Source organism: Pogona vitticeps, chromosome 14 (assembly GCF_051106095.1).
Source record: "Pogona vitticeps strain Pit_001003342236 chromosome 14, PviZW2.1, whole genome shotgun sequence".
NCBI classification, from domain to species: domain Eukaryota; kingdom Metazoa; phylum Chordata; class Lepidosauria; order Squamata; family Agamidae; genus Pogona; species Pogona vitticeps.
This window is the reverse complement of record NC_135796.1, coordinates 7,839,329-7,862,754: the sequence shown is the minus strand read 5'-3', so window position 1 is coordinate 7,862,754 and position 23,426 is coordinate 7,839,329. Positions and strand designations below refer to the sequence as shown.

Below are 23,426 nucleotides of genomic sequence, written 5' to 3'. Positions count from 1 at the left end.
ATGTTATCTGCTTCTAGTATTCCAAAGTATTTATAATTTTTATCACTTGATAGTGATTTATAATATCGGCATTTTTAAAACTCTATTCCCTCTAGTTTTTCGATCTTGCCACAGTGTATAGATAGAGCTGCACACTCATGAATTCCAAGTTTCATTTGAATATCTTCACGAAATATTCACACTATGTTTAGCAGTCATTCAATCTCCATAAAACGTTTGGCATATATTGTAGTTTTAGGTCATCCGTGTATAACAGATGATTGATTTTTTTTTCTGCTTGTTCTAAAATATGGTAGCCCAGTCTCGTTCTGTTTAAAATAATTGACATGGGGATGAGTGAGATGTTAAACAGCAGTGGTGACAACGAATCTCCTTCAAATATTCCTCTATTGATGTTAACTTTGCCAGTTTCTTCACTAGAGGCTATTAAGATAATTTTTCATTTCTTGATGTTTTCTTGAGGAACTTCTGAATATTTTTATTAATCCGAAAAATTTTATTAATCCAACTGTATAGCAATGAGTCAAATGCCTTTTTATAGTTTATCCTGGTCATGTTAAGATTTTTCATCTTTTTTGCTTTCTTTAGTATCATTTTGTCAATAAGCTGCTGATGTTTCGTGCCTTTTGGTTTTTTAAAGTTCTCTTTATTTTCAGTTGGGTATAAGGAGCTTTCAGTTAAATAATTATATATTACTCTTTCAAGTACTCCTGTGAGGAGCTTGAACATTGTTGGAACATTGTTCTCGTAATTGGATGAGAATTGCTGGTTTCATAGCCCTTTTGATGATCTTTTATTATCAGAAATGTGCAGCCTGTTGTCATCCAATCTTCAATTGTGGAATTTTGAAGGAAGTGATTAAATTGCACTGCTATGCATTGATGGAGTTTTGTTAAATGCTTTAACTAAAATCCATGCAGTTCATACGGACCAGGTGCACTCCAGTTTTTTATAGCCTGTACTTGCCTCTTAATCATTTCAGTTCTTATTATAATATCATCCATATATTTTCCTTGTGTATCTTTACAAATGTATTTCTTGTTGTTGTTAAAACATGAGAAGCAGGAGGTTTAAAAGTCAGTTAGGAATATATGGCATTTCACCTGGCTATAGCCTGCGTGACTGAACCAGATTTAGTATGTGCACCCTTTTCCTGGGAGCAAGCTCTGTCTAACACAATGAGACTTCCAAGATAGCTTAGACTGTAAAATCCAGCTTGTGGCATTGGTTTGAAAACACAACAAGCAAAGGTTATATATGAAGTTTGATACAACAAGCAAAGTTAGTTAGGCATCCTTCAGTCTTGAAAGACTATGGTGTCGTGCTCTGTATGGAGGACTTGGAACAGCATCTAGTGTGGCTGAAGAGGCCAATTCAAGAGTGACAATCTCTTCCACACTGAAGACAAATCCAATCTGTCCCCTGTCCAGCTCCCTGGTTTTGCTGCTTTTGTGGCTTCCTCTTTGCCTCGGCCTGCTGGACAAGGGTCTCTTCAAATTGGGAGAGGCCGTGATGTACTGCCTGCCTCCAGGGTGAACGATCAGATGTCAGGGTTTCCCATCTGTTGAGGTCCATTCCTAAGGCCTTCATTTTATTTATTTATTTATTTGATTTTTACCCCGCCCCCTAGACCATGTCTACTCTACTTCAGATCCCACTTGCAGATATCCTTGTATCGCAGCTGTGGTCTCCCTCTGGGACGATTTCCCTGCACTAATTCTCCGTACAGGAGATCCTTTGACATCCGACCATCAGCCATTCTCACGACATGCCCAAGCCAACATAGACGTCGCTGTTTCAGTAATGTATACGTGCTGAATATTCCAGCTCGTTCTAGGACTACTCTGTTTGGAAATTTGTCCTGCCAGGTGATGTGTAGGCTGATTTAACTATAATATATTAGGTCAACAAAAAGGGCACAAAACATATTCAAGATTATTAGGATACCTTGATAATGTTTCATCTAGCAATCTTAATGATGGAAACAGTCTTTCGCTGTTATCTTCTCAGAAATGGGTAGGGAAGCAACGTTTTGCTTCACCAATACGCTGCTCCTATGACTTACATTGCCTTTATTGAAATTATGTGGATCTAAACTTGCCAGTGTGCTATAGTGGAATAGAGGGATTGAACCCAACTCAGCCACTCCCCACTGAATCCACTCCCGCTGGGGGAGTGGAGCTGGTAAAACCACTCCTTAAATATCTCACTTACCTTGGAAGCCCTATTAGGGTCACTTTAGGTTAGTTCCACCTTGATGGCACCTAACATAATATAAACCTGCTTACCTGACAATGCAATGCCTTTTCTTCACCCAGAGCTCCTGGATTCCACATGCCACAAAATCCGCAGGTTCCTTGCATCCTCATTGGCCCTGGAACAGGGATCGCTCCTTTCCGAAGCTTCTGGCAGCAACGGCTCTTTGATATCAAGCACAAAGGTCAGTCTGGTCTTGGGAGATAAAAAGAGGATGGGCTCTTTTGGCTTCTTGTGGTTGGTTTAGAAAAGAGAGAAGGAATAACCGCTTGAATTAAGAGCATGACTACACAGCAGGAAAAAAAATGCAAGATGATCCATTGTGGAGTTACATGCAGGAAGTTGAGATTCCTTGGATGAATTCACTTTAGCAGCAGAAAAAGCGGAGGAAATTGCCAATCTGCAGGTGTTAGCATTTTGTCAATGTGACTCTGCTACAGATCGGAAGAAAGAATGGTCACAGTAGAGCTACCTTAACAAGCTGCAAACAAGGGCGGACTGCCACGTGGCCTTTTCCCCCACTCCTAGCTCCTCTAGTGCACCAGCACTAGCACAATGTCTTTTAAAAATTATTTGGAGACGAAAGGATACTCACTCCCACAAATGTCACACATAGCATCCACATAAGCATTCACACCACCTGAACCAATACAAAGGCTATTGATTGGGGGAAAAGGAGAAGCCCCAGCATAAAAAGTGCAGAGCAGAGAGAAAAACTCGGAGGTAATTTGCATTTCTATCATGTGTACAGAAGAAAATAATACGAACCTGACTGTTGCAATCCCAGGACCTGTTGCACTTCATTTGCCAATGTAGCCAACCATCTACACCGGGAAAGGAGAACTCATCATGTTGGCAGGTGGGGGGGGGATTTTGAAGTTAATTTTTAAGCTATATTTCTGAAGGATGAATTCTCCAGGAGTGCTATTTTAAAAATTTTTAGTTTGTCCTCTGTCAGGTCTCATCTTTTAGTATCTGTGAGAAAAAGATAACACCAATGCAGGACACAAGATTGCATTTTGACAAGGGTAAAAACTATTAGGATATAATTCTGCAGAATGGAGATGAGCAGAGCTATTTACTAAGATCAATTTACTGTATCTTAATATGATAAACATATAAGCATATTTTATAGGACTTTAGTTCATAACAAAGGCTGAGATCATGGAAATGAATGGTTTACATGAACAGCTTGACCTGCACACTGTTCAAGTGGCAACTTTGGTTACATATTTCGTAACCTTGTGATGGACAGTATCGGCTCCTGGTCACTTGGTAGCATCAACAGAAGCATTCACACTGCTTGAACCAATGCAAAGGCATTTGATTGGGGGAAAAAGTAGAAGCCCCAGTGGTGGAAGGAAAAAATACAGACTAGGGAGAAAAGCTCTGAGGTAATGTACATGTACATCATGTACTCAGCAGAAAATAATATGTATCTGACTGTCCTAATCCCAAAACATATCCCGTTTCCTTTGCCAATGTAGTCCCTTGTACAGCAGGAAAGAAGAACAGATCATGTTGTTGGGTGTGTGTGTGTTTAAAGTTAACTTTTTGGATCTATAGTTCTAGAGGATAGATTCTCCAGGAGTGCTGTGGGGGCTGCAGAACAGCTGAGCTTTTGGGGATGAGATGCTGTTCCACATACATTAAGAATAACAGATGTGCATATCCATAAATATATGGGTATATTCTGAAGCTACATACTGCTGAGAAGGATTAGTCTTTTCTGGCATAGAGTTCAAAACCAATAAATTTAGCAGATTAGATAGTCTTGTTTTTAGCCTTCATCTGGAATGAAAATCCTCACTTGACACATCCTCAGATACAAGGATGAGGACTAGTAAGGTTATAAAGGTTATTCTCCTTGCCTTGCAAGAGAATGAGGCATTTTTGTGGCAAATTTCTCAGATAGCTTGGTGGCATAGACTTTGAAGGGTTACATGCACAGGGGAATGATCGCTTCTTTTAAAATAATCAGCTTGCCATTCTGTTCCTGCTTTGTATGTGTTGTGCTTCTCAAAATGAAAGAACATTAACTTTGCATAGACACATTTTGTAGAATTCACAAAGACCTTGGCAAGAGAACATGGTGGTTATTTTGCTTTCATTGACATGTGAATAATCTTAAGGAATTTGAAAATGCTTTGCCAGGTTATCCCATTGAAATGAGAGAGCCCCAAAGGCTGAGAAGAAAAAATGCGGCAATTTTTTAATATGTATTTGTTCTTCATAGTGCAATATGGGTTTGATGCCTCCTGCCTACCCTGCTGGGAAGTCTGATACAGTCATATTTGTTTCCCATTCTTCCCATCACCACCATTCCTTCTCTACTGTAGGTCTGCAGCCATGTCCCATGACACTGGTCTTTGGTTGCCGACAATCCAAGATTGATCACATTTACAAAGAGGAGACTTTGTTGGCCAAAACCAGTGGGGTCTTCAAGGAGCTGTATACGGCCTATTCCAGGGAGCCGGATAAACCAAAGGTAAGATCAGAGCTTGGAAATAAATAGTTACAGACTACTTGGAACTACTACTTAGTTTCTCTTTCCAATAACAAATGACTTTTATGACATTACACTGCAACCTAATGGAAGAAAAGCAACATAATCGTTAATTTAAAATTAGTTTTATAATGATAGTACATGACATCTAAATAGTGGAGGAGAAATGTCACATAGTTTCCCCTCTGCCTTGTACTGCTGCTTCTATTGTAGGTGTTAAGGTGGCAAAGCTTGTGTTCATCACAGCTGGCATTTATCTCAGTAAAAGTTTAATTGAAATGAAACAATTAATAATCATAGTATTATTATTATAACATTCATCTAAGAATCAAAGTGTACGTCTTTTCATTGTTGCATTAATTCTAGGCATCATCACCTTGTCTAATTTTACAAGCATTATTTATCGCCGTTTTTTCTTTGTGCCATATGAGCAAAATACTTGAAAAAGTAACACATCAAAATGTATTTAACACAGTATTGCAGCTATGAGGAAAACTCTAGGCACGAAGACTTAAAAGAATCTTTCCTTGCAGCTTGTAAACAGATGTAAATGTGATTCCTATCCAGAAGTCTTACAACTATGAAAAATTGGCAAATGAGAAATAATCCAAGATTAAAACATAAATTGTAGACAAATACTTAAGTCAAAATTCAATCCAACTACAGGATTCAAAAATAATATTTTAAGAGACATTCTAAAAATGCAAGAGCTAATAAGGCACATTTAGAACAAAAGACAGAATAAATCTCTCAAAATATTAAAGTTGTAGTTACTAAGCCAAATAATAATAATTTTAATAACACAGAGAGAGAAATTTATTCTAAATGCGCATCCAGCCAACCTGTTAAAGTCTATGGAATAAAATCCATGTTGATTATTATTGACAGCACCTAGAAAAACGACGTGTACTCCTTCGTTGCTACATGATTGTTGTACTTGTTGTCTGACATCTGGTGCCCAAAGCAGTTTGGAGTTGTGATGATGTGATGAATGCCCTGTTTCCATGTGTCCTGCTGCCACATATTTTTAACCCTTTAAGTTTTCACTTCCTCCCGGTCTGTAAATCACCCTCATCTGCAGGTTCTGTACATTCTAAGGTCCTCTTTAACTTTTCCAAATTAATTTTAATCAGAAGTTCCAAACAATATTTATTCCTTAATATTTAATATTATTTTTCAACTTTCCCTCAAAAAATAGTCTTCATCTTCACTGTCTCCTCCCAATCATGGTTTAGTAGTATGCATTCTGACTTATCCCAATTTCCCTTTAATTCTGTTATTTCCTCAAATCGCTCTAAGTATTTTTTGGATTCTCCCTATTGATTCAGTTGGGTTTTTAATTAATAAAGTAATAAAGGATTCAATGCCCAAGTCAAAAAACTTCAATCTGCCTTCTTAAGGAAACTCTTGGGCCTTCCATCTTGCGTGGGTTTTGCTGTTATCTATCTGGAACTGGGTATTCTATCAGTTGAATGCAAGGCATGGATTGCAACCTTTAAATGGTGGCTACATCTAAACTTTCTAGCAGTCCCTGGTAGTTATCTCTCTCTACTGCTTAAGGATACCTGTACAGTCATGCCTTGCTTTACGATTGCCCCGCATTATGACGAAACCGCATTACAACAATGTTTTTGCGATTGCTTTTGTGATCGCAAAACAATGGTCTGATTAGGGGTTTTTCGCTTTGCAATGATCGGGTCCCTGCTTCGGGAACCGATTCTTCGCAAAACGACAATTTTAGAATAGCTGAACGGCGGTTTCAAAATGGCCATGGGGGAAATAAAATGGCTCCCTGCTGTTTTCTGGGACGGATTCCTCGCTGCACAGGCACGGAAAATGGCCGCCCTATGGAGGATCTTGGCTGGACAGTGAGTTTCCAGCCCATTGGAACACATTGAAGGGGTTTCAATGTGTTTCAATTGGCTTTTTATTTTTGCATTACGACGTTTTCGTTCTACAGCGATTTTGCTGGAATGAATTAACGTCATAATGCGAGGCACCACTGTATTGCCAAATGGTCGAGAGAGATGGAGAAGGAGCTATTTAAGTTAGGTCTTTCAGTACAAGATGTTAGTAGGCATCCTTCAGTCTCAGGAGACTATGGTAATGTGCTATGAATAGAGGCCTTGGAACAATGTCTAGTGTGGCTGAGAAGACCAATTCAAGAGTGACGAAGATGAAGATGTGGGTAGTTATGATTACATGAAGGTTAAAGCCCTTGTGGTTCAGAGATTAATAGACTTGGACCTACAGCCCTTAAGAACTGCAGCTAATAAATGCTGCTCTCCATTGATCTAGAATAAAATTAATAACTATGGACTCTTCATCGCTCCATACCTATATGCATTGTCCATTTCAAAATATAGGAGATGGTAGCTCACTTCAATGTATTGCCATCAGCTATATTAGAAGGGTGATTTAGGGAAATTCCATTTAATGACTGAACTTGTCCTTGTGGAAATGGAGAAATCGAATCAGTTGAACATGTTATTTTTCACTCAGAATGTATGATGATTGCAAAATGAAGTCAATCTCTCCACTAATAGGTGTCTCTCTGCATGGTAGCCATACAGGTTTGTTACTGTCCTGTTAAGAGGATGCGTCCACTTATATTACTAACAGGGTGTCTAAATTTTTATTGATTGCTATGAGAACTAGAAAGAAAATGTTGCAATCACTTTGAAAGAAGGAATCATACTCCAGTGGTCCCCAACCTTTTTAACCCCACGGACTGGTTGGGGAAGGCGGGGCACCCCCGCACTTGTGCACATGTGCAAAGGAGTGTGCACATAGAAGTGGGAGGGCACTTGTGTGGGCGCACAGGTGCTTGTGTGCATGGGCAAGGGCAGCACTGCAGGCACGTGGGTGTGTGCATGCACAAAGGACGGGGTTGCACTTGGGGGGCACTAATGCGCATGTGCAAAGGGGTGTGGGAGTGCTCATGCGGACACAGGCGTGCAGGCGCAGGCACAAAGGAGCTGTGCGGGAGGAAATGGGGGGGGGAGATCTGTCTCCATGGCCCGGTCCACAGACCAGGTATTGGGGACCTCTGATATACACCATATAGGAATTTTCTGTATGTTCTGTCTTCTGTATAATCTTGCTGATCTGCGACAGTAATAAAGAGTGATGATGACATTTGGTCACTCTTGCTGTATTAAACACTCAATCTGCCATTTGTCTTCCTTTTATAAAGCCACTTTGGTCTTTATAGATGTAATTTCCTATGAAATTATTCAATCTGTTTGCTAAAATAGCAGTAAATATTCTTTGCATCTTGATTAAACAATGATATTAGTCTGTAGGATTCCATAAACATCAGACTTTTATCTGGTTTCGGAATTAGAACTATTAATGATTCTTTCCATGACTGGGGGATTTTGTTTCCTTTTAAAATTTGATTATGTAATATTTTTAATTTAGGCAGAAGGAGTTTTTAAAATACTTAGTAATACTCTGGGCTTAGTCCATCCATTCCGGTTGTTTTCCCTTGTTTATAACTCCTTTATTTCCTCTTCTATAATTAATTGATCCATTCTATCTCTATCTTCTTTTTGTATTTTCCCAACAAAATTACTCTCTATGTATTCTTTAACTTTATCTTATAATAGATTATTGATAGTATATTTTAAAAAATTAAGTCTTGAAAAGCTTTGAGATTTCCTTTCATTTTATTACATCTTCTACTTTTAGAATATTATACCACCCCGTTGTAGCTTTACCTTTTCTTAACTGAGTAGATTTCACTAATAGTTTAGAGTTTTTATTATTAAATTCAAAATATTCCCTTTTAAATATGTTAAAACTCCTTTGTATCCTTTCCAGATGAAGTCCCTCTAATCCCTTCCTTTTTGCTTGCAACTACATCAAGGCTTTGTTTTCTCTCTACTTTTTAAAAATATCTAATGGTTGTTCTGGGTTTTTCGGGCTCTTTGGCCATGTTCTGAAGGATGTTCTTCCTAACATTTTGCCAATCTCTGTGGCCGGCATCTTCGGAGGACAGAAGAGTGCAGTGTCTTTTCTCTTCCACGTAGGTCTACTCCCTTTTTCTCTCTTTGCTTTGACCTTCCTTGATGCATTAACAGATTCTAATTCACTTTAATAGTAAATTTGTTCTCCCCCCCCTTACAATTCTTGAAGTGGCCGGTAGATGGAGCTCAAGGTTTTATCCAAGCAACTCTTAGAGTTGAACAGTAGATGGAGCTCAAGATTAAGTAAAATTAAGTGAAGCGGCTCCTTAAACAGTTACTTTCATTTTAGCTTACCTTAATTTTGTTCTATTTTTTATATATTCTTCTTTTTAAACTCCCAGAGCAGTCTTGCTTAACCAGCCGTGATACATTTTCATTCACTGGACTCTGGCAACAAATTGGAAGGTAGTTTTCTAAAACAGTTTAACTTAGATGGATTCAGAGCCCTCAGTCCCATATCTAACTGCCTCCAGGAAATGTTGCAGCAATTTTTTTACTCAATCTGATGCTTTCTCTTCGCCCACTGTTATATGGCTATTTTCCCCAGGGAGGACAAGGCTCTAAGATGGTCTCAGCAATTATTTTTTCCGAGCTGATATTCCCCACTTTTAGACAGTCCCATTTAAAGTTTCATTTCTCTTCTTACATAGCTCATATCAAAACAATATTCACCGTCCTTCATTCTACTCCCCCCTGGGAAGATATATCTCAAAAGAATAAAAAGGTAAAGGTTCCCCTTGACAATGTTTGTCCAGTCGTGTTCCCCGTTTCCAAGCCATAGAGCCAGCATTTTGTCCAAAGACAATCTTCCGTGGTCACCTGGCCAGTGCGACTTAGACACGGAACGCTGTTACCTTCCCACCGAGGTGGTCCCTATTGATCTACTTGCATTTGCATGCTTTCGAAGAATACCACCACACTAATTTTTCCCAATCAGATATTTTCACTTAAATTCTTAAATGCTTTGGATCTTTTTATGTACAACAATAAGTCAGCCAGCTACTTTCCACTTCTCCTTGCCGAGACACTGCCTCCTTTAAGTCCACTTTGTGCTTCTTCTACCCACTTTCTGTTAGATCACTAACTCACAAGTCAATCAAGTCCATGGACTTTTTCTTCATTTTTTCTTGTTCTGGGAATGTTTTCTCAGGCAAAGAATAAATAATTTATTTATTAATAATATCCTCTATCTCTTCTTCTCTAACATCAAATCTATATCAATATCTTAAGGTCTGTTTCTCCAGTTTTTCTCAATATGTTCTCTAATTTTCTTCAAAGAAATCTCCACACCACATATATAATTTATGGGGAAAAATGGAAAATTCCAATTTATCTTTCATCAGACTGATTTTTTCTCAGTATCCTCTTTAACTGTTAGATTTTTTAATTTGTGTGGTTCTAGCCAACATTTTTGAGTTCTTATTGCTAAATTCAAAGTAATTTCTTTTCAGTTACATTAAATTGCTGTTCATTTTTCTATTTCATTATTCTGCAACTCTTTTCTCTTTCCTTGCATGTCTGATAAAATTGCTGTCTTTTATCTTTTTTGTAAGGGACGTGGTGGTGCTGCGGGCTAAACCGCAGAAGCCTGTGCTTGCAGGGTCAGAAGACCAAGCAGTCGTAAGATCGAATCCACACGACGGAGTGAGCTCCCGTCGCTTGTCCCAGCTCCCGCCAACCTAGCGGTTCGAAAGCATGCAAATGCAAGTAGATAAATAGGGACCACCTTGGTGGGAAGGTAACAGCGTTCCGTGTCTAAGTCGCACTGGCCATGTGACCACGGAAGATTGTCTTCGGACAAAACACTGGCTCTATGGCTTGGAAACGGGGATGAGCACCGCCCCCTAGAGTCGAACATGACTGGAAAAAATTGTCAAGGGGAACCTTTACCTTTACCTTATCTTTTTTGTATTTCTCCTCTAACACTTTGTTTCAAGTTTTTCATATAATTTTTCCTTTTAAAAATCTGATTCTCTAATACATAATCTTTTTATTTCCACTTTCATTGTTACCCAAACAATACTCTCATTGCAATCTTCTGTCCTAAATTTCCCATATTTCCTCATTTCTTTTTCCATTTTATCTACTATATTTCATGCTGAACTGATTTATTAGGACCATAATAGGGCTTTCAAGTAAGTGAAATATTTAAGTAGTGCTTTTACCAGTTCCATTCCACCAGTGTGTTTCCATGGCCATGTGGAGATTTGAACCCTGTTCTCCAGAGCCCTAATCCATCATTTGTCTACTACACCAGTGGTCCCCAACCTTTTCTGAACCACAGACCAGTTGGGGGGTGGGCAGCAAGGTCCGCGTGCAGGGGGCAGCCGTGCATGTGTTGGGGGGGGCCTATGAGGGAGCGGGATATATGTATCCGTGGCCCAGTCCTGCCAATGCCATGGCCCAGTACAAGGGACATGGCCTTGGGGACCCCAGTACTACACCACACTGGGAATCCCCTCCATCTTTTAGCATCTCTATAATCACATATAATTTTAATATACATATTCAGCAAAGCAGGATCAGTTACATTTGTAATACCAGCATCAGTATTAATCACGCTAGAAACCAAGTCTTTATATACAAATATATAATCTATCCTAGAGTAATTTGTATGCTCTAAAAATTAAAAAGTAAAATTATTCCGTCTCCTTTCAATTCTGGCCAAACATCTTTCAAATCAGTTTTCCTTATCATTCTATTCAAAATCATATTATTATTACCTTTCTATTTTTAGTAAGATTTGATTTCTCTTTCCCTATCCATTACCGTATTAAAATCTGCCATTATTACAAACCCTTTCAGTATTTTTTCTAATTCATTAAACATTTATTTTTAAAATACCTCTTGATTGTCATTTGGGGAATAAACATTAATCAAAGTATATATTCTTCTCCTCTCATTACAACTTTTAACATTATGTATCTCCCTCTGTCATCTTTCTTCACTTTATTTAATTTAAATTCACATTGCTTAGAAATATTGGTTTCAACCTGTCTTCACCTTGAATTCCAATAATCCTTCTCATAAATATTTGACAAAATTAATTGAAAATAATTTACACCCTCTTTGATGTGTTTCCTATAAAAACTGTATCTGCATTTTTATGTATCATCACCTCTATTCCTTTCCTTTTTATGGTACTCCCCAGACCTTTTACATTGAAAGTTAAAATTTTTAAAATTTAACCATTTCTGGTCTCATACAGTGTTAACTCCTCCAGATATATCCACAAACTAAATCCCAAACACCTTAACCCTTTATCCAGTTTATTCCACATGCATCCCGAACCCCCATCCCCACACAAGAAATACATCTTCCCCTTTCTTTCACTGGGATTCCAACCACCGCTTCTTGCCAAACCCCTCAGGGGAAAGTAACCTCCCACCATCCCAAGCAGCAGTCACTCAAAGCTCCCCAATCCTCAATATTTACTATACCCTTCTCATATATTGAGATATTGAGATAATCATCGTTTAGTCGTTTAGTCGTGTCCAACTCTTCGTGACCCCATGGACCAGAGCATGCCAGGCCCTCCTGTCTTCCACTGCCTCCCGTAGGAAGACATACTCTTATCTAAAACTACCTTCTGTTCCCATCTACCCTGATTTATGTAGGTGAGATCTCCATCTTATCGATGCTTTATCCTAAACAGTTATTCACCCAACTTCTTTTCATAAATTCTAACCACTTACAATGCATTTAAATATATCCAACTAATCAAGTGTTAATCATTTAAACAATTAATCTCCTAGAAGAATCCACTGTTAATTTCAAAATAAATTCTAACCCATCCATTTTTTATCCTCTACGTTTGTTTTAAAAATACATTTTTATTTTTATTTTTCTCCATTAAATGTTGTCTTTTTAAGGGTAGACTAAAAAACATAGTATAACCTTATTTTGCTAGTTTACATTTCTTCTTATCTATTTCTTTTATGTTCTGAGGGTGGGTGGCCCCGTGGTCGGTGGCTTGGGTGACTCTCTCACATTTGGGGGGGGTGACCCTGGCCGCGAAGAGTGGGGTCCGCAGCCTGGGGGTACACTTGGACCCGACACTCACCATGGAAACACAGTTGCCATCGGTAGTCCGTACCACCTTCTTCCACCTTTGGCGAATCGCCCGGCTGCGGCCCTATCTCTACACGGGGGCGCTCACTACCTTGGTCCACGCGCTCATAATCTCAAGATTAGACCACTGTAACGCTCTCTACGTGGGGCTGCCTTTGAGGCTGATGCGGAAACTTCAAGTGGTGCAGAATGCAGCAGCCGGACTCCTCAGTGGCGTGAGAAAATACCAGCACATTTCTCCCACGCTGGCCATGCTGCATGGGCTGCCTATTTGTTTCCGCTTCGACTTTAAAGTTTTAATGCTCACTTATAAGGCCCTAAACGGTTTAGGACCTTGATATTTGGCGGAACGCCTGCTCCCACCAAGATCTACCCGGATCACCCATGCGAGCCAGGAGGTGAGGCTGAGGAACCTGACACCAGGAGAGGCCCGGAAGGAAAAGGCACGAAACCGGGCCTTCTCGGCGGTGGCTCCTCACCTCTGGAATAATCTCCCTCCTGAGATCCGCGCGGCCCCCACTTTGGGCACCTTTAAAAGGCAACTAAAAACATGGCTATATATTCAGGCCTTCCCTCCAGCTAACACTTGATTTTCTCTTGTTGTCCTTTATTTATTTTAGTTCTATTTTTGTATTGTGTATGTTATAATTATGATTTATGTAACTCTTTGTATTATTTTACTGTTTGTATTCACTGGAAGCCGCCTAAAATGGCCTTTTGGGCCAGATGGGCGGGGTATGAATAAATAAATAAATAAATAAATAAATAAATAAATAAATAAATAAATAAATAAATAAATAAATAAATAAATAAATAAATAAATAAATAAATAAATTTTATAATCTGCTCCTAATATATATTCTAACTGCTCTCATCCAGCTCCTAAAGTTAACCACCAAATCATACTTTTCTAACATAATACATCAACCAAATTGCCATAACTTGTCCATTAACACATATCCTTCATTTTTCCTACTTAATTACTTTTCCAATTGATGCATCTCGCCCTGAACTGATGAAGTTCTGCCAGCCACACCTTCCTGCTCTTCCTCTTCTCCCTTGAAATTGGTAACTTGATCTTGTTTCTTCTCTTCAATTTTTCCAGTTTCTTGACATCAAGTACCCCCACACACCATTTGTGCAACAAGTCTAGGCCTTTATCCAATAAAGTTATTCCATGATTTCTTCCAGTATATAGCACTCTCATGCATACTGGGTATCCCCAATTATATCTTATTTTATTTTTCATAAGGACAGGTTTTAAAGGCTTTAAAGTGTCTCCAGGATACAGTTCAACAGCAAGAGGTCTTGGTATACTTGAATAGGTACCTCTTTATATACCAACTATCCAGACTTTTGCCTTTTTCATAAACTTTTCCTTATTGAAAAAATTCTTAAATCTTACAAGATCTGTCAGAAGCATTCTAGTTCCACATTTAAAACCCACATATAATCTTTCTAAATGTTCATGAATTCAAGCCACACTATTTTTCTCATTTCAAAGCCCTTGTCTCTCAAACTCATCTAATCCTCTGCAGTTCCTTTTTTAAAACCACACAACTTTACATTTTTTTTCTCCATCCTCTATTTTCTGAATCAAGCAATTTATTTATCTTGCTCAATTTATTTTAATGCCAATAAAGTTTTGCAACATTTGCTTTAGCCATGTTTTTGTCCCCTCAATTCTTGAGCCCAATGTTTACAGGTGCTTCTCAACTTCTAATATTAATTTATCTATATCAGTCTTTAACTGTGTCACAATCCTCTGATAATTTAGTTCCATTTTTAATTGAATGCTGCACTAATATTTTCTTATAACTCCTTAACATTTACTTCTAAGCATTTCTTAAATCTATTTAACATTTTCTCTTCCTTCGCCACATCAGTTCTCTTAGTCTGAATCTTTTGAATCCCATCTATTATTAGCTTTTTATTCATCAGAGGACTCTATTCTCTAGATCGGGGGTCTCAAACTCAATTTACCTGGGGGCCACTGGAGGCAGAGTCTGGGTGAGGCTGGGCCGCATCAGATCTTCCGCCAAGTGGAGCAAGAGCCCGAGGAAACTGCCCAGGAGTTTCCTTAGCCCGGCTGGAGCTCCGAGGAGGAGGAAGCACCGCTGGGTGCTGAGGCGGCCGCTGGCCGAGCTGGTCCTGGGGGTGCTGAGAGAGAAAGAGAGCCAGAGAGCTGCTTCCCTGGAAGAGGTGGTGGTGGCTGCTGCTGTTTGTGGCGCTCTTGGAGGCGCTCTTTGAGGACAGGCTGGGAGCGAGCATCGCATGGCGCCGGCTCAGGTGCTTGGGGGAAAGGGCTGGCAGCGCGCCTTGCTCACCAGCTGCCCCCCAAGACAGCGTCTCTTGCACTCTCCATCCGGAATTGCAGCCTGCCAGCCAGCAGACAAGCGGGCCAGCTGGCAGGCTGCAGTTCCGGATGGAGGGTGCAAGAGACGCTGTCTTGGGGGGCAGCCGGCAAGCGAGGTGAGACTTTTTTTGACTCTTGAGAGCAGAGGACACGTGGCCACTTCGGGGGGCAGGCAAGGAGAGGGCCGCAAACTATCATCCGGCGGGCCACAAATGGCCCCCGGTCTGCATGTTTGAGACCCCTGCTCTAGATGAACTATTTGATACAGTAGATGTGGCCTTTCATGTTTCCACTTGGAATCCACACTTCACTTCGATAGACTTCAAGGTATCAAAATGTGAACAACCCATCCGCCAGAGGAAGAGCTCTCACCGAAGTATGTATCCATCCGTCCGTCCGTCCGTCCGTCCGTCCGTCTGTCTGTCTAAGCAGCTTAAGAGTCTTATACGCAAGAGTAGATCCTTTATTTTTCCTGAATCTGCTTTTCACAAATAAACATTAGGCAGCAAGAGTTCAAAAAAAGATTCGCTTCTGCCCATCTTATCACAGCTTTGAACTCCAAGCCAATTTCAAAAGATCGTGTTTTCGTTAAGTGTTAACCCTTATTAACTTGGCTAAACTGAACAAATATTCCATCCAGTTTTAAATCAGATAAGAGGTGGCTGCTTCTTTCCTCCCCTTCTCACTGCTTCTCATGGAGAAATTCTCATGGTGAATATGGAGCACCACCGCCTTAATTAGCCCTTATCAGTTCTTTCCTCTTTCAAAACATATTGATTATATTAATATGACTGCTTTTCAAGAGGATTATTTTAAAAATCTTTATTGATGAACTGAAGGTTTTTGCCAGTTAGCTGCTGGTCATACCAAGCCATGAGTGCCCCCTCATAAAATGTGTAGGCATCCTTCAGTCTCAAGAGACTATGGTATCGTGCTCTGTATGGAGGTCTTGGAACGGTGTCTTGTGTGGCTGAGAAGGCCAATTCGAGAGTGACAATCCCTTCCACACTGGAGACAAATCCAATCTGTCCCCTGTCCAGCTCCCTGGTTTTGCTTGTTTTGGGACTGCCTCTTTGCCTCGGCCTGCTGGACAAGGGTCTCTTCAAATTGGGAGAGGCCGTGATGCACCGCCTGCCTCCAGGCTGAACGCTCAGACGTCAAGGTTTCCCATCTGTTGAGGTCCATTCCTAAGGCCTTCAGATCCCGCTTGCAGATGTCCTTGTAACGCAGCTGTGGTCTCCCTCGGGGGCGATTTCCCTGCACTAATTCTCCATACAGGAGATCTTTTGGAATCCGACCATCAGCCATTCTCACGACGTGCCCAAGCCAACGTAGACGGCGCTGTTTCAATATTGTATACATGCTGAAAATAGCGATTTTTTAAAAAGGAAACAGAAATGCCTTGCTGGTCTCATCCAGTTTCAAAGAAGGGCTGGGTCAGGCCCGCAGAGTTGAAGGGAATAGCAGATGGGGCAGATGAAACCCTAGAACTGATGCCTCTGCCAACGTCTGGATGCATTCAAGAAAAACATAGATAATCACCTGGCAGATATGCTTTGATTGTATTCCTGCACTGAGCAGGGGGTTGGACTTGATGGCCTTGTAGGCCCCTTCCAACTTCACGTTTCTATGATTCAGTGATCTGGGGTCAACACCTTCCCACCAGTGTGGAAGCCACATTGACTAGGGCCTTAACACTGGTTCCTTTCACTTTTTCTAGAAATACGTGCAGGATATTCTGAAGGAGGAGCTAGCAGGGTCAGTCTACAAGGCACTGAAGGAGCAAGGCGGTCACATCTATGTGTGTGGTGATGTCACCATGGCTGGAGACGTCCTCAAGACCATCCAGAGCATCATAAGGCAACAAGGCCAGCTGACAGCAGAGGAGTCCAGCACTTTCATTAGTAAGCTAAGGGTGAGTGGATGTTTCCCAGAGAGCTACAGGACAGTGACTATGTCGTACCTAGTGGAATCTATGGTAGTGAGCAAGCCAGTGGCCAAAAGGGTAACTTTTCCAGGTTGTGAGCGGACCTGGAAGATGCAATGCCAAAATGGAACAGAATATCATCAAAGGAGGGCCACATCACAGGCCCTAGCATCAATGTGCAACATGCTAGAGGACATTGTAAGTTCTTCAAGAAACCTACAGTGTAAGCATTTAATAAATGAGGATACATTGGGTGAGGATGAAGCAACAGAGAGAGGTGCAAGAGAAATAGGTGAAGAATACATATTTATTTCCAAAGTAGCTTGGTGACCTTCCAGTTTGCCAAACCCCCTTTCTGCTTGCCTGTACATTCACTGTGCATTCTTCTCTTCTTCTTTTTTCACTTTGTAGGATGACAATCGATACCATGAGGATATATTTGGAGTCACTTTACGCACATACGAAGTGACTAACCGCCTCCGATCTGAGTCAATTGCGCACATTGAAGAGAGCAAGAAAGACACCGATGAGTGAGTTAGTTCTCTGTCTTTTTTTCTTTTAATTCATGCTTTTGTTTCCCCAAAATGTGTGGGCTGGAGGACAACATCTTTTTGTTGATTGAATTAGATTTGGGCAAAGTCTGATGTCATCCACATTTTGAGTCTTGTGCTAAGAATCACTGTGAATCATTATAGAATCAGTTTGTGGGATTTTTACAGCATCACACAACAGTCAAGCAAAGCACATGCAGAAGATCTTATGTTTCTGTCATCTTCAGTTAAAAGATATCAAGCAGAAGAGCTGAAAAATAACCCCTAGCTTGAGACCAGGGATAGGTCATCATTGACCTTCTCGTTGGCGTAGCCTATAGATCTCAGTCCATTGGGACCCAGAGATAAAGCCAGGAGTCACCAAAAAAGCCAGGAGGCAGAACAAAAAAGTAAAGCAGAACTAAAATGTAAACTAGAACCAAATGATATTAAGATGGAAGCTCACACAGATAGCCAGAAATCCACTTCCAAAGGACACAGGTATCCACTATAGACAGTGTTTTAATTTAGGGGCCAGAGGAATGAAAGTAGGACCAGATAAATGGTGATTTGAGTGCAAATGTACCTATTTAGCCCTCACTCTTCCCCACTGAGTACTCTCCATATGTGTTGGGATCCAGCTCCCATCAGCCCAGGGGAGGGTACAAGTCGTAGTTTATCACATGAGGAGGGTGCAATGTTGAGGAAGGTAGCAAACCTTTTGTTGGTATGTTGCCTGTTTAGATACAGATATCAGTGGCCCCAAATGAACAGAAAAAAGAGACAAGAGATTTTACCATCAACTGTTTTTGGGGAGTATAGAGTCCAACCCTGATCATGTGTTGAAGCATGTGGTAAGCAAAATAAACCTCTACAAGAACAGGGCACTTGTAAGCATTTGGTGTGCTTTCTGGTGGTATACTTATTTTAGTGCAGGATGATAACAAACCATTTTTGGAGGACTTACCAGCTTCTCACTCCTATCTGGATCTTTAAGAATCTACAGGTCCAGCAGTAACGAGTGTCTCTCTTATTTCCAACATACCATTCACTGTGTGGACATGAGGCAGGGAAATTGTCTGTTTCTCTTTCTTCTCTGTTTAGTTTTTTGTCTTTGTTTTTTCAAACCTCAACATCTTTTTCCATTACAAATGAGAAGTTTGAGTATTTGGGAGAGTTCTCCACTATTGAACTAAAATAAAATTCCCCCCACCAATCTGCACTGACCAAATTCTAAAAAGGTACAGCTATAGGATGGAGAGGACCATGTTGTCCTTGCCTTCCATACAGCATTTAAGAAGAATAAGAGCCATTAAAAAAAAAAAACAGTATGTGGGAACAGCACTAATATGGTTTAATTCCAAGGGGACAGAAACCAGAAATTAAGCTTTCTAAACTCCCTGTTCCTGGATGGATGAATGTTAGGGTCTGTTTCTTCCATTTTTGCCTTTTTTTAAATCTTACACATTTAATTCCCACTCCTCATTATGAAGAATTTTGTAGGATTTAGGAATGCTTGTGAAAATGAGGTGAAGCGGAAGTCATAGGTTTACCTACAATCCCTTTCCCACTGACTCATAACTAGAGATAACCCCTGATGGGCGTCCACCCGGAAGCGGCATTCCCAGCTTCCCTGACCTCCCCCCTGTGGGCACTTTCTCTGAGTGGGTGCCCACCAGAGCAGGAAGCAGGGCACCAAACTGTGAAAAATCTGTTGTGGTGGGAGACGAACCGGGATGAACCCCCCAAGCCAGTGGTTCGTGCATCTCTGCTCACAACCCAACACTGACACTTAACAGAAATGATGGCCTCCTCCTTGACTTGTCTTCAGTTAAGTAGTCTCCAAACTCTGGATCCAAGACCTGTCTTTTCAGTGTTTATGCCTTCTGTGTACATTTCTCATTATCAAGTACAATCAAGTGAATCTTCCAGTCTCGGGGGGTGGGGGTAACGTAGGGAAGACATTGGCAGCAAATAAGAAAAATCTTTTGAGTGAAAAAAAGCAAGCTACCAAAGGATGTCGGTTCATAGTAACTCCAGTGGAGGGAGATTGAGCAGCAGTGCTTCTAGTGCTTCATGATGTCTGTGCTCTCTTTGCAGGGTGTTTTGTTCCTAACCTTGACCAACCGTTGCCCAAGATGGGATGCCAAACCCAGGCCAGTCACACAGCAGCTCCTGCTGCGTCTTTCCAGCCCAAGTGAGGGCCTGGACCCTGTACTGACACATCCACATCCACTCCTTTTCTCCAGGGACTCCACAGCCCACGATAAAAGCTATCCTGTGTTTCGTCCTGTTGTTGTATCCTGAAGAGATATGTGTTGGCTGACAGTGCGGATGGCAGCAGAGGAGATTACCGTGAAGCTGATGGTGATATTTTTCCCCATCCACCCCCCCTGCAGAAAATTCTCCTCCTCCTTGTACCCTGTGGCAATTTTCTTTTCACGTGCCCTACTCTGGAATTCCTCTCCCACTGAAGTGTGATGACTTTTCTCCACTTTCTTCCTCCACCTGTTAAAGAGGAGGCCATATTTTAGTGGCTGCATGAAATGGCCACCCTAGCTGCCATCATCTACATCGTTTGGTGTTCCAGGGTGGGGTTAACCAGTGGAAGATCAAGGACAGCAGCAGAGAAATGTGGAATCAACACCATATATGTCAAAATATCTGCCCAGCATGATTCGCTTTAAGCAGGGTGACCTATTTCCCCCCTTCTTTTTCTTCTTCTGCCCTCTGGTCAGAGGAGGAGAGAAATGTATGCATGCTTTTGTTCCTGTTCAGCATCTTAATTCTCCGTGCTGGGTCTCTGTTGAACAGCTATCAATCTCACTTTCATCGGTATGCTGTGTTCTGTTCGTCGTATCCAAACGTCATGTGTTGCTCTGGCCTCCTGATCCTCTCCTTGTGTAAGATTTGTTCTGAATCCTCTGCACTGTGCCTATGTACAGCCAAGTAATTTAATAATGATAATAATCTTAGAACTGCAGAGCTAGGAGGGACCCTGTGGATCAGAGAGTCCAGCCCATCGCATGGAGGCACAATGAGGTATTGAACGCGCAACCTCTGGCTTCACAGCCAGGCACCTAAATGACTGAGTTATTTCAGATTCTGTATTTACTAGTTTTCAAAGGGGGAAGCCTTCTTGAGATTGGATATGCAGAAGCAACGGTGGTCTTCCAAGTGTGTTCTGACTGCAACTCCCATTAACCCTCGCTGTTGAACTGTGTTGCATCGAATTGATCTGAGTTGTAGGCAACAACATCTGCCTAGCCCCACACACGCACGTGAAATTGTCAGCTGGGTTATTTCACTTCCTTCAAAGCATGGCGAGTCAGGTTTGCTGCTTTCACCACAGCCCCATTCTGGGGAGGGGGACCGAGTTGCGAAGGTGGGCAGCCTTTTTAACCAACAGGCTGTCATCCACGGGCTGTGCCCTGCCTTTCAGAGCTAAGGGGTCGGGGTGAGGAATACAAATGAGAGAAGGTGGAAGAGCTTATGCTTTTTTTCACTTCCTGTGTTGTGTGTGCCTTTGTCCTACACAAGCTAGAAAAAGTGGTGGCAAAGGGCCACATCTGAATACAGTCAGCCCAACATATTTTGCTCCCTGAGGCAAGTGCAGTACTCCTCCAAAATAAAAAAGTTTTAAAAATAATTATTTTGTTATTTGGGGTGGCAGTAATGATACAGTAGAGTTAAATTAGATTTTGTGGCAAGGGTGTAGTGTGTGTTGCTGTGCACCCCACTAGGCCCCTCACCAGTGGAGCCAGCGTTCCTTATTAATAACTCCACGGGATCCACCTCAGCTTCTTGACATATCAGTTTTTATTTGAGTTACAGCAGTACAGTGGTGCCTCGCATTACGATGTTAATTCGTTCCAGCAAAATCGCTATAGAACGAAAACGTCGTAATGCGAAAAGAAAAAAAATCCATTGAAATGCATTAAAACCCGTTTAATGCATTCCAAAGGGCTTGAAACTCACCGTCCAGCGAAGATCCTCCATAGGGCGGCCATTTTCAGTGCCTGTAATGCAAGGAATCCATCCCAGAAAACAGCGGGGAGCCATTTTGTTTACCCGGTGGCCATTTTGAAACTGCCGATCAGCTGTTGGAAAATCATCGTTTTGCGAAGAATCGGTTCCCAAAGCAGGGAACCGATCATCGCAAAGTGAAATTCCCCCATAGGAAACATCACTTTGCGATTGCAAAAACTTCGTCGTAATGCAATTTCATCATTAAACGGGGCAATCGTAAAGCGAGGCACCACTCTAGTTCCTTCTGCCTTCTCTGTTCCCCTCCCCCGAGAGAGCATGAGAATTACAGTCTTTAAACAACTTGCAAGCTTGGTGACTCAGTTAGTCTCATTGGTATTCTCCTAGAGAGCCCAAGTTCTGGAAGGCAGGAAGGAGAAGAGAGCTTACGTCCAGGGCACACCCCTTTTAGAGAAGGCCTGTATAATAAGCACAAGAATTCCATCTCTGCAGCTTGTCTCTCCCAATATGTTCCTTCACTTGCCTCTCCACAACGACATCATCATCCAGACTAATGTAGCCATGTTAAAGTGCATGGCTGGAGTCTCCAGTGCCTGGCTCCTGTCACAAGGCAATAAATCTGGTGAGGGTAGACTGCTTCAGACATCTTCCCACAGGTCATCTTCTTCCTAGATAGATAGCAGCCACTTTTCTTCCCAGTTCTGCTAGTTTATTCCCCTTGACTCTGTTCTTCCACTTGTCTATCATGAGGATGCTGTCACTCCTGCAGCTGCAGGGACTTCATCCAACTGGCCTGATCCTGCAGAAACTCACCGTCTTCCCAGCTGCTTCCTACTGATGTGCTGGGGTGAGACGGTTCACAGGGGGGTGCCTGCACCCTCACACAATTACCCTCCCCAAAGTTAAAAAAAAACAGACCAGAATATTCTCCTCCAGTTACTCTAAGTTTATGTTCTGGTTGGCATGGGTGGCGGGATTCATATGAATCCTCTTGATCTTTGTACATCTTCCTGGCCTGCTTTGTGGTGCACCAAGAGATGGCCCTAAGTGTGGTTTTTATTCACATAGTCTGCATGTGTCTGTAATGTGTGTGTTGTGGGAGGGGAGTCCTGCCACAAAGAGGAAGGAAACCCTCGAAAAGCAGAGAAGGGGAGAGAGTTCAGCTACCACACATGCCCTACCCATGTTGATACTTAGCTTGGGATTCATTGACCCATACCTTTCCCCCTTGCAGGCAGACAAGCATTTAAGACTAGGTTGATCCTACCACTAGTGCTGGTAAGACAGGCCTTCCCGAAGCCATTTCCTCTGAAGGAATTCCTTCTTGATATAGGTTTGCATCCATATACATCTGCCATATTCAGATCTCTTTACATTATTCCACATCTCCCCGTTCCAAATATTAGTTGCACTTTTTTATGAGGACGGATCACATAGTCACCCATTCACATTATGCACCAATGAACATTTCTGGTATTTCCTTAATCATATCAGAGTGTTGCATAATTTAAAATTATGAATGTACAGTATATGAAATTTATGTAAAGTTCAAACCAATTTACAATGTTAAAATGGTTGGACTACATTTGACCAAAAGTGGGCTACTTCAATAGCATTATCTCAGCCATTTACTAGTCTTTAGTATATGTGGTGGGACATAAATTGCATGCATGTAAGTGTTGCATTGATTGAATTTCTCCACAGTCACATTAAATTTGCCCTGTATCCAAGTTGCCCCATTTTATTTGATTATCTTTGATCTTCCTACTTTGAAGGCTATTAAGTGACTTCCTGATGGTCCAGGGAGAATCTTGTCATGGTC

General features: G+C 41.3%; 1 protein-coding gene across 5 annotated transcripts in view; it reads left to right on the top strand.

Moving 5' to 3' along the window:
• The window catches only part of NOS1 (nitric oxide synthase 1), a 203,345-nt gene extending 180,554 nt beyond the window's left edge, over positions 1 to 22,791 (top strand). For 4 of the 5 annotated variants that reach the window (XM_072983603.2, XM_072983605.2, XM_072983607.2 and 1 more), the window contains 5 exons: positions 2,319 to 2,440; positions 4,596 to 4,744; positions 16,881 to 17,075; positions 17,499 to 17,617; positions 19,718 to 22,791. In XM_072983603.2, coding sequence (XP_072839704.2) covers positions 2,319 to 2,440; positions 4,596 to 4,744; positions 16,881 to 17,075; positions 17,499 to 17,617; positions 19,718 to 19,733 — 601 coding nt within the window. In that variant the 3' untranslated portion in view covers positions 19,734 to 22,791. Of the gene's footprint in view, positions 1 to 2,318; positions 2,441 to 4,595; positions 4,745 to 16,880; positions 17,076 to 17,498; positions 17,622 to 19,717 lie in introns of those variants that run through there. The other variant, XM_072983606.2, reaches the window with a different exon arrangement.
• Positions 22,792 to 23,426: the final 635 nt, after the last annotated feature.